Consider the following 11577-nt stretch of genomic DNA (forward strand, 5'->3'; position numbering starts at 1 on the left):
TGGCTCAACAAAACAATAACTCCCAGCAGTATTTATCTTTGGTCATGCATCTTGTGAATGGCGAGGAGATAAAGGTGCCTGTTTTGTCCTTGGGTGGGGGGGGTTGAAGGAGAGAAAGCTACTACAGAGAGGCCAGAACTTTGATCCCATTGATGTGCTGCAGGAGGCTGTGCAGCTGAAACCCAAACCCAGTAACATGTCAGACTTTGTGAACTATTCTAAGCATCAGTTGCTGACGCCAAGATGAAGGGTGGGGGTTTCTGGGGGCACATATGCACCTCCATAAGAACTCCCAATAGGAACTGACGGCCACCACTAGCCTCATCTGACATGCAAGTCCCTTAATGTTGGGCAATAAAGCTGTTTATAGCCCCTGTATCACAGTTCACACCCCCCACATGATGTGAGAGTCTGCTGGGATCCATTTGTGGATGTGTTTTTAACGCTCCAGAGGGTTGTGATGTAAAAATGTGCAGTCCAGTGTTCCAGCGAGTGAGGGTTGGTGTGAAGGTAGATTGCTAGGAGCTGTAGTGACCTTGGGACTGCTTGCTGAGGGCAGGACAGAATTCCTGAAGGGACACATGGTCTAGAGTGACAAGGCCATCTGCTGTAGCGCCAGCAGTAGGAGGAAGGTGGAGGGGGTCGGTGCTGAGAATTCCTCTCGCTGGGGTGTGGAGGGAGTAGATATTCTGGGATATCACTGCTAGCGCTCCGGTGGGAAACGTGTTTCTTTGGCATTTTTCAAGCGGAAATCTTGGGGAGAATTTTTTGAACGGGGGGGATCATCGCACGGTTAAATGGGGAAGGTATTTTCCCAGCTCTCTCTGGTGATAATGGTCTTGCTGTGTTGCCGTTTTACTTCGGTGGATCCGGTTTCCTCTACGTCTCAGCACAGCCGGAGCTGAGAGAGCGGGATCCTGTAGGCCCTCTGGCTCCGACCCTCTCAGGAGGATCATCTTCAAGGGATCTTCTTTGGAGTTGTACTGTGCATGGCAAGGATCTACTTTCTTGCTGCCTCACTGAAATTGCATGGCCTAAACGAATGAATATTTTTATGAGGCGCCTTGCACCAGAGATGGGCCAGGACCAAACCAAGCAGCAGATAGAGAAGGGCCTGAGGTTGTATCAGTCCAACCAGACAGACAAAGCCCTGCATGTGTGGACAAAAGTGCTGGAGAAGACCTCAGATCCTGGGGGGAAGTTTCGGGTGTTGGGGTGCCTGATTACAGCTCACTCAGAAATGGGAAAATACAAAGACATGCTCAAGGTAGGAACAGTCCGCAATTTTTCAAAGGTTTAATTTGGGTGAAATATGTTTTGATAGCTGTGTTGTCGTTTTGATTTTAAATAATTCACACTAAGACATTTCTCACATTTTTAAGGCAGATCATATGTTGTTATGCAACCAGCTGTAGCGCGCGCGCGTGTGTGTTTGAGAGAGAGAGGTTGAATGCCACTGTATTGCCACTCAATTTTATATGTCATCGTGTCTGCAACAGTTCCTGCTGCAGCAGCATTTTGGCAGTGATTGTTGAACGCAAGGGGGTCAAAAGTCGCCTCATTGGTTCCATTTACAGTGATCTTGAGAAGCATGGGTTAATTTGTGGCTTCCATGCGATGCAGAGTAAATAAGTGCCCTGCAACCCGAGTATCAGTGTGGGGTGTCTTGTTGACATAATTATCTTTACTCAGGCGGCACCCACACTCTTTCACACAGCTTTAACGAGGACTTCATAAAGCAGAGGCCTTAGGTCTTTTATTTCTTCTTCTATCCAGCTTCTACTTGAATTAAGCTTTCCTGGAAGTTGCCCCTCACCTTACCTTGTCTTTGCAGTACGCTCTCGATCAAATCGACACGGCCAGAGAGATGGAGGACCCCGACTACCTGACCGAGGGATACCTGAACTTGGCGCGCAGCAACGAGAAGCTGTGCGACTTCCAGAAGACGGTGTCCTACTGCAAGACCTGCTTAAACATGCAGGGCACCACGGTCAGCCTGCAGCTCAACGGCCAGGTGTGTCTGAGCATGGGCAACGCCTTCCTGGGCCTCAGCGTCTTCCAGAAAGCCTTGGAGAGCTACGAGAAGGCCCTGCGCTACGCACACAACAACGACGACAAGATGCTGGAGTGCAGAGTGTGCTGCAGTCTGGGCAACATCTACGTGCAGCTGAAGGTACTTCTGCACGGCAAATTCTACATCTTAGCCTGTGCTCAGAATGGCCTTTTTAAGTCATCGTCTGTTAAATGATTTCTACATGAGATATCCTAGACAACGAGTCAGAGCTGTAAAAGACCTAGAATACTTTGACAGACCTGTTAGGCAAAACATCAAATGGATTGTTTAAGTGTCTGTTTTGCACAATTAATAATACTGATGCCAGAGTATGACAACACTGCAGAGCATCCACGCAAACATCATCAATGGTTAGCTCATGTAGTGCTGGTCATTGTGAAACAGAGGGCGGAGTGAGTCGGCTGGCTGGCGAGGGGTTTATGTAGTACCCTTGACATCAGAGATTTGTAAGAGTAATCCCTCGGCTTCCAGGGGAGGATTGGTTTCAATGGGATTGTGGTGAGGTAGCGTTTGAGGAATGCACTCATAGGTCCCATCATTTTATGACAGAAAATGTATAATGAGCCTGATCTCAAGATAAGATTCAAGAAGGGAAACACAAGAAGGGAAACACAAACCAAGAAGTCTGTGTCAGTAGTATCTAAACTGGACCTCTGACTCTGCTGCCATTTGTGGCCAATAATTGGACATCAGAGGTCTTACTCATCAATAACCTCTGCCAACAGGACTATGAGAAAGCCCTGTTCTTCCCCTGCAAAGCAGCTGAGCTCGTCAATGACTATGGCAAAGGTTGGAGCCTCAAGTATCGAGCCATGAGCCAGTACCACATGTCTGTCGCCTACAGGAAACTGGAGCGCCTGCCAGACGCCATGGAATGCTGTGAGGTATTGTTTTATATAACCAACACACAAGAGATGCACCCCACAAAGACAAACTTACATAAGTCTGCGGAGAATGTCACAGTTTTTGTTTCCTCTCAACGTCCCCCGACGCCTTTGACTGTTCGGGTGTCCGAGCTGCCGGTACAGTAGATGTTTCTCTCTGGACAGGTGCAGGCGCCAGTTGTTGTGTTGCACCAGGCCTTAGACCTCGACAAAAATATGCTCACCGAGGTTTAAAGTGTTAATGAAGTGGGTGGCTTTAGTCTTGACTGTGTTCTAATAATGTACCGAGGGTGAAAAATATCTTGATGTCATTGCCTTGGAGTGTAAAAGGTATAGTAACAAGACAGCAGGATGCATTTCAGATTTATTACATTTGCCAAACGCATTTAGCCAAACAATTTACACATCTCGTCATATTTAGAATACCAGAGCACGAGAGGAGTCCAAAAGGTGGAACAACAGCGTGTCACGTTCTCTGGCCCTCAGTCGGGTTTATGTGAAAATACACGGTTGAATGAAATATGTTCCTGAAAGTGAAAGTAGTAGAAAGTAGTTAAATGCAGCTTAACTGAAAGCAACCTTTAATATAGTTGCATCCATAATGACACTTAATTTAGGATGCATATTATGTTTTATGGCTGTTTAAAGTGTTATAACTCTCTCTAACGAACTAGAAAGAAATCATACAAAATGATTTCCCATCATTTCAGCGGAGCTTTGGTAACGCAGGCGAGGAGGTCAGAAAAACTCTCCTCTCTAAAAATCTCTGTCTTGCTCTTCAACAGGAATCGATGAAGATTGCTCTGCAGCACGGCGACCGTCCTCTGCAGGCCCTGTGCCTACTAAACTTTGCAGACATACACCGCTGCAGGCGTGACGTTGATGTAAGGAGCCTCCGTTTGTGCACGCTTGTTGGGTTACGTTAGTTCATATATTTCCGTGCTTTCTCACTAAAATACTCTGTCAGGGATATTTTCGATTATACTGAGCTTTTTACGTGGTGTTTCTCTTCGTCTATCTAGAAAGCATTCCCTCGCTACGAGTCTGCGCTGGCCATCATGACTGAGATCGGAAACCGTCTTGGACAAACGCACGTTTATGTGGGAGTGGCAAAGAGTTGGCTTGTGCAGAAAGAATTTGACAAGGTATCTATGATTAGATATAAATTGAGCTTGCAAAAGAAAATAGTTCCACCTGGTAACTCTGACACACACCCCCTCATTCTGTACTTTACAGGCTCTTGATTCCCTGCAGCGAGCACAGGAATTGGCTGATGGAATTGGAAACAAGGTAACTGGTGTTCGCACAGGACACAAGACAAAACACACGAGTTGAGCTGCAGAGACGAGTCCTTTAATCGATAAGCCACTGCATAGGAAATGAATTAGAAATTATTTGAATAATAAATGATCATATGGGCTAGTATATTACAGACAAACACAGTCTATGTGTGACGCTGACGGTCTTCCTCTGATATCTGCCTGAAGCTGTGTACGCTGAAGGTCCACTGCCTGAGCGAAGGGATTTATCGCAGCCGGGGGCAGCAGGAGGAGCTCAGAGAGCAGGTGGTGAAGTTCCTGCAGTGTGTCGAGGAGCTGGAGCTCTACTGCGGCATGTGTGGAGAGTCCATCGGGGACAGGGACCAAAAACTGCAGGCCTTACCCTGTTCCCACATCTTCCATCTCAAGTGGGTATTCTAGCGCAGTGTGCTGTCTCCTTTCATTGTTTTTGACACATTGAGAGACAACACAAATGATTAGAAATTCAGTAGACTTGTTTCTGAGATGTTCTTGATGATCTTTATTTTCAACATATATAAAGCCGTTGACACTCAGCTGTTTCATCCTTTCAGGTGTCTGCAGACAAACGGGACAAAGGGTTGTCCTAAATGTTTCAAGTCCTCCATGAAGCCTGGATTCGTGTGATTGTGAGACTGTGTTTGTGCGTTGGATCTGCAGACACGGGGCGAAGCCTCGCAGGCTCCTGACTGATCTGAGAGCAGCAGGCAGCCTCAGGATGTGCTGAAGATGTTTGAGGAGTAATAATCCACTGCTCCGTGCACAGGATGCTGAACTGAACCCAGAGTGTCGCAGAGTTCGGCTCTGAGGACACAACCAAGGCGTCCACCTTATTGAAAGACACAAGTGAGGGAGGTGTAACTGAGACTGTTATATCTCCATATAAGCTGAAGAAGAAAGAACCTACATAGTCTCTGACGACTGGCCGTTTGTTGCAGAATTTAAATCAAGAGGAACATGGACCGTCCGAAGAGCATTTCTAACTTGTATTTGCTAGTTAATGCATTAGAATTGTTTATTAAAGTCAGTGATGACTCTTTAATTTTAGTCACAGTGATTGTTGTATTTACCTTTTACACAACATACTCGACGGTTTTCAGATTTATTTTTTATCACAACACAGAGCCATTTCTGAATTTACCTGATTTCATACATGGTATATTTATTATTGTATTCATGTACATACTATTCTCATGTTAATTTGTTTTGAAAGTTTGAGGTGTTTTGTAAAACCTAAAAAAAAAAAAAAAAAAAGGAAAAACTAAAATCTCTTAACCATTCAGAAACTAGTATGTCTTTACAAAACAGGTTCATGCAGCTGTTTTTTCTCCTTATTCAGAGAGATTAAGGAGCAGGATCAACACACATTGTGTTCATAGAAATTCCTTTTCTGTCCATTTCTGGAAATGTTTTACTCTTAAGTGTGACATCAACATGATTTTGTTGAGAAGGACACCTATTGGGAAAGGGTCTTCTTTGACCAATCACACTCATCAAATGATTATTTAGAGGAGTTACATACAGTTTGTGTTAATGTAGTGTTTTTCGTATTTGTAGTCGTATGTAAATATTGATTAATGGTAAAATCTCGATTGAGATGATTTACTTGCTGAGGCTTTGTAAACCTGAGCTATCACATTATTTATTGTTGCATGTTTTACTCACAATGCAAAGCAACAAAATTGGATTACATCAGATTATGTATCCATGAAACTGTGTCTTTACTTATTTCAATATTGTTAATTATAGTATTTCTTAATATACAGTTGCTGTTATCGTTCATATCCCTTTATATATTATTTTAGAAATTTTGTGATTAGAAAAAAAAAAGCCTCATCAGTTAAAATCAACTTCACTAATTTTACACGTGTGGAAATAACTACTGCATGTGAAAAAAAACAGTTTAAAGCCTTTTGTGGCTCCAGAGGAAGCTGCATGGAATTTTGATAAATTGCCTCAAGTGATGTCACTCAGTAGTTACACTGAATTGCGGGTAATGTAGGCACCAGGCTTTGAGCAACACTGCTGGACTCATAATGTACAGTTTAAATAAGAATGATCAAAATCGTTGCAGCAGAATGAGGCATCGCCTTTTTTATTCCACGTATTCTTCTTTCTTTTTAGAGCTTGTCGCCTACATTACCCATAATGCAAACTAGAGAGCGTTTACATGACATCACTGATGGCATGCAGCTTCCTCTGGACCCAAAAAAAGCCTTTAAACTACTTTTTTCACATGCGCAGTGGTGCTCCCCAACGTGTAAACACACTTTAATGTGTAGAATTGGTGCTGCCCTTTAAGCCCTTTTCAAACACTTGTAATCAATCATCAAACTTGACGAATACTGTAGCTTTAAAATATAAAGTATTTAGATTCTTTCTCCGTTCAACATGTGAGTAAGTTGACCCAACTAACCTAATTAACTTTTACTGCACAAGCACTTATGTTTCTTTCATTTTGACCTCACTCCTGAACAGCACCTGTCTGAGGTCTCTGCATCCGAAATAATGCTGATTCTCTGTCTGTTTACGTGTAGTACAATCGATGTAACGCAAAGATATTATCGACACTTTTTACTCTTGGTTCTAGGGTATAAATACGATTTTACTGACAGCACAGCCACTCATATTTAATGGTTTAAACTACCTCTGTTTTTGCCTCGAAGTTTTGCCTTCCTCGGAGGATTAATGCAGTAATAACAAAACATTTAAATACTTGTAGAATTGTTATGTTTTTTCTAGACATCGTGTTGATATAACCGTGATTTTATTGATTTAGAGTCTGACTAAAATGCATTGTTAATATATTTATGCATTGAGTCAAACCATGGTACTGTGTCGCATATGGAAACATGGAAAATGGAAAATAAAGTGCGTTGAAAATGAATTTAAGTGTGAAGTTTTTTCACATGATATACTGTATGTCAGTGTTTTTAAACAGGGCTCCAGACTGCAACTATTTTGGTCACACTTGCCAAAAAAAGTGTGACTCAGCATTGCCACACGTTGCAGTGGTGAGCCTAAAGCTCAGCAGGGCTGATATGAAATATTTCTCAGTTCAAACATGAACTGGGGGTGTAAACAATATTAAATTCATTTATTTTTGTCACCAATTCTGACACTGAAAGTGAATATCAGTCTCCTTTCATCACTTAATAATAAAAAGTGTTACATGAAGTACATAGAATACTTGATAGGTAGTGAACCAGTCATACTCGTTTGCCAGCACTAACAGTAATTTCAGCCATGCGTTCAAGGTTGCACCGCCTCAAGTCACCACACCTGAAGAGCAGGAAGGGAAGACTTCCAGTAACATCAGATGACAGGAGGCACTTCAAACCTGATGGCCGCAACGGACTCGCTCTCTGAGGAGGACTTACTTTGTCCTCAATGCTCGGACATTTATACCTTTCCTGTTCTCCTCAAATGTGGCCACAACATCTGCAGAGTTTGTTTACGGGCTTTCTGGGAATGGAAAGGATGTCGAGAATGTCCTGTGTGTCACACCGTGGCCGTCTCTGGGAGGCCTCCTATCAACTTGGCTCTAAAGATAGCTGCCGACACATTTCAGGTGCGAAAGACCAACAGGAATGAAGAAGACTGTCTACTTCACAATGAGGCGCTGAAGATGTTTTGTCAGAATGACGAAGAGCCCATCTGTCTTGTCTGCCAGACATCAAACCAGCACAGAGTTCATGAGTGCTGCCCGCTGGGGGAGGCGGCCCAACAGAAGAAGGTAGAGTAAAAATAGAAACTTGGAAATAACAAGGGGATTTACAGTACATACACTCCAACACACAAAAAGCAGCATTCAGTAAGTTATCTGTGAGAGTGAAGATCTGTTGTTTTCCACCGTGGGTGTAGTTCTTTTTAGGCGTAGAGGGAGATTCACATGTCAAATGTTTTCTCTATATAATAGAAATATCAAGATATTGTCGAAGGAGACATCTTCATTTAAATCTAAACAAATGGAGCTTACAAAAATATTCAACTGAAAAGCAGAAAATAGACAATCAAGAGAGTTGTTAATACATTCTGATCACAAAGAAACTTTTTCAGCCCCAAATTCCAACTCATGATTCTTCTATAAATGTTTTTAGAAAGAAATTACAGCCGTGCTGGAGACCTTGAGGAAAAAGGTCAGAATACTGAACAAGACAAAAGAGCGATGGGAGGAAACAAAGACCTATATTCAGGTAAAAAGTTACTAAAGTCATCCTGTCATCATCCATTAGATGACCTATTCTCACACCTTTATCAACTGGTTTAGTCACTTTCCAGAAAGTGCCACGCTGACAGGTGCACGCAAACACAAAAATTCCCCTTGTTTACTGCTGAGAATAACCAGCCTCCTCAACATTACAGGCCCAAGCTCGTCAGAGTGAGAAAGCAATCAAGGAGGAGTTTGAGAAGCTTCACATGTTTCTGTTCGAGGAGGAGGACACGAGACTGAAGCTGCTCAAACGGGAAGAGGAAATCAAGAACCAGGTGATGTCCGAGAAGCTGATAACCCTCCAGCAGCAGATCAAAACTATGTCTTCCACTATCAGTGATATTGAGACGGCCCTCACAGCGAAGGATTTACCGTTTTTAAAGGTACATTTACAGCATTTATTTCCACAACACAGCACTGTGGAAATCTCTCTCAACCTTGATAAGAGTAACACCTGCACTGACCCCGAAGCACTAATTTATTAAAGTGGACAAGATTTGGATCCCACGCATCCCGTCTGTAGATCCAAATGTTGGTCACCACTCCTCAATAAGTATGAACCAATAAGTGCTATGTGATGATAGGTTGTCCGTCCATGGCCAGGATGATAAACAAACGACAACAAATAAAAAACAAATAAAATGAAAAAATGAAAAAAAATTTGAAAAATATCATAAATAGTTGTAGGTTACATTAGAAGACAAGAAACATTAAAATGTATTCCACCACAATATCTCCAGCCAAAGATGAATTTACTTATTGATTTGACTTGATTCAAACATCTCGGGGTCTGAAATGAAACCAAGATTGTGAATCATTTGAAGCAAACTTAGATCTTGTAAATCTAGATATATTTAAGGTGTTGCTTGTTGACAGTGGTAACTATAATTAAAAAAAATACACTAAAAGTGTCTACAGGTGCTCTGTCAAGCCAAACAGCGATTTTACTGTGACGTTGTTGTTGTTGTATGTGCTGTTTTTGTTTACTGTCTGTCTGATGGAATTTCCCCTTGATATGATAAAATCTCAGTCTAAGTCAACAGACAGGTAGACATTGCCACCCAAGCCACGCTGCTAGCATGGGTCAGTTATCTATTCTTGGCTGAGACCTATCCTCTATAAAGGTTTTGTGGAAATCCGTTCAGTAGTTTTTGTGTAATCCTGCTGACAAACCAACCAACAAACAACCAAAAAAAATATATATAATGTAGGTGAAGAGTGTATTTTTTTCCTTTCATGTTTGTACTCGATACATTTGTTGTTTTCTTGTCTCTGTATTCCCACTCGTTTGGAAGGTTTGATGGCGTATACAATGCGATGGCCACTGTTCAACATTTTGACTTGACAAAACATCCTGACTGATATTGAAACTTTGTCCATTTGAATTTTTGTGTTTTGGAGTCGCTGTGCCCGCGTTACGCTTTCTCCAATAGCCGTATACCCACATGTGATGTGCATGTTCACATTTTGCTGATACGATGCCTTTCTTCACTTTTGTTTTGTGACTTCAGGACTACAAGCAGACAAAGAAAAGGTATGCAAGTCTCCTCATCTGCTCCAATTAATATAAACTGCCTCCGCATGGCAATGTTGTAACCATTGTAACATGTTTCAGGGCCAAATGCACCACTCAACAGCCTGAGTGTATCAGAGATATCCTGATTAACACTGCAAAGCATTTGGGATCACTGAAGTATAGAGTCTGGATGAAGATGGCCAACATTGTCAAATATGGTGGGTAAAAAGATAATGGCTAAAGTTAAATGTTTACTGTGAACCATTTTCAATGGACTGAACTTTGTTTACACTTTCAGTTCCCATCACTCTGGATCCAAACACGGCCCAGTCCAACCTAAAGTTATCTGAAGAGCTGACCTGTGCACAATACAGCAATAGGCAGCCCCTACCTGACAACCCTGAGCGCTGCACCAGCCGTGTGTGTGTCCTAGGAGCCACCAGCTTCACGTCTGGGAAGCACAGCTGGACTGTAGATGTGGGCCAAGGCAAAGACTGGTACATCGGAGTGGTCAGAGAGTCCATACAAAGGAAGAGCACCGTCTTCTTCAACCCCGCTGAGGGTTTCTGGGTGATCGGCCTGTGCAACGGAGACTCATTCTGGGCCGAGACCTCGCCTCGCACCAAGCTGCCGTTGAAGCACAAGCCTGGAAAGATTACTGTCAAACTGGACTATGACAAGGGAAAGGTGGTTTTCATCAACGCTGCTGACTCGACTACAATACACACATTCATTGACAAATTTAAAGAGAGGGTTTTCCCGTACTTCTCCCCTGGGTTGTGTGAAGACGGGAAAACCTCCAGCCCACTGTCCATCTGTCCTCAGACAATTACAGTGGACGTAGAGTAGACATACAGCTCAGTATGAGTGTGTGTTATAGCTGCTACAGCTGATAAAATATAGGGACAAGTTGCAGTTTAAAGGGGCAGTTCACCCCTGAATCTAGTACACACCTGTAGTGCTATCTATCCATAGATTGTATTGGTGTGAGTTGCAGCTGTAGAGATGTCTGCCCTCTCTCGAATATAACAGAAGTAGAGTGCTCTCAGCTTGTGGTGCTCGAAGCGCAAAGAAAATCCATTTGAAAAACTCAAACAGCAATGTCTCTATCCGGAAATCATGACCTGGCTACTCAAGATAACCCACAGACCATGTTGTGAACAGTTTCATGTAGGAACTATTTACTTTCTTCTTCATTCTACACCCGTACAGTAAGACTGCATAGAAGGGGGCCGGCATCTACACATTGCCAAAATATATAAGAACTGGCCTCCTGTCAAAAATATAGGGAGGCAGCATATCAAGAGTGTAACCGTTTACTGCTGCTAACTGAAGCCGCGATTTACTAGTAAGCCCAGTTAGCCGTGCAGGTAGCGGTCCAGACTGGGAGCTCTGCATCTCTATAGTTAATACCACCATGAACTTACACCAAAACAATCTAGATGAATAAATAGCACCATATTGTAATAGGAAAAACATCTATATTTGATTTGGGGTGAACTGTCCCTTTAAAAACTGATAAATCCACGTAGCACTTACGAAACTAAGCAGCAACTTAGATCCAATAAACATTACAAAAGGCATCATACTGT

The 11577-nt window shown here is 42.7% G+C and overlaps 2 protein-coding genes across 2 annotated transcripts; both read left to right on the forward strand.

Annotated features, from left to right (window-relative positions):
- Positions 1-32: 32 nt before the first annotated feature.
- On the forward strand, positions 33-7143 carry rapsn (receptor-associated protein of the synapse, 43kD). Its single transcript, XM_030426561.1, has 8 exons — positions 33-1267; positions 1835-2173; positions 2800-2958; positions 3744-3842; positions 3981-4103; positions 4195-4248; positions 4446-4645; positions 4811-7143. The coding sequence occupies exons 1-8, from the start codon at positions 1043-1045 to the stop codon at positions 4881-4883; spliced, it is 1272 nt and encodes a 423-aa protein (XP_030282421.1). The 5' UTR covers positions 33-1042; the 3' UTR covers positions 4884-7143.
- Positions 7144-7599: 456 nt separating this feature from the next.
- Positions 7600-11539, forward strand: LOC115586566 (zinc-binding protein A33-like). Its single transcript, XM_030425712.1, has 6 exons — positions 7600-7992; positions 8357-8452; positions 8622-8852; positions 9981-10003; positions 10085-10203; positions 10284-11539. Exons 1-6 carry the CDS (start codon positions 7600-7602, stop codon positions 10832-10834), a joined length of 1413 nt encoding a protein of 470 aa, XP_030281572.1. The 3' UTR covers positions 10835-11539.
- The last annotated feature ends 38 nt before the right edge of the window (positions 11540-11577 follow it).

The sequence above is a fragment of the Sparus aurata genome, chromosome 8, assembly GCF_900880675.1.
Source record: "Sparus aurata chromosome 8, fSpaAur1.1, whole genome shotgun sequence".
Taxonomy (NCBI): Eukaryota; Metazoa; Chordata; class Actinopteri; order Spariformes; family Sparidae; genus Sparus; species Sparus aurata.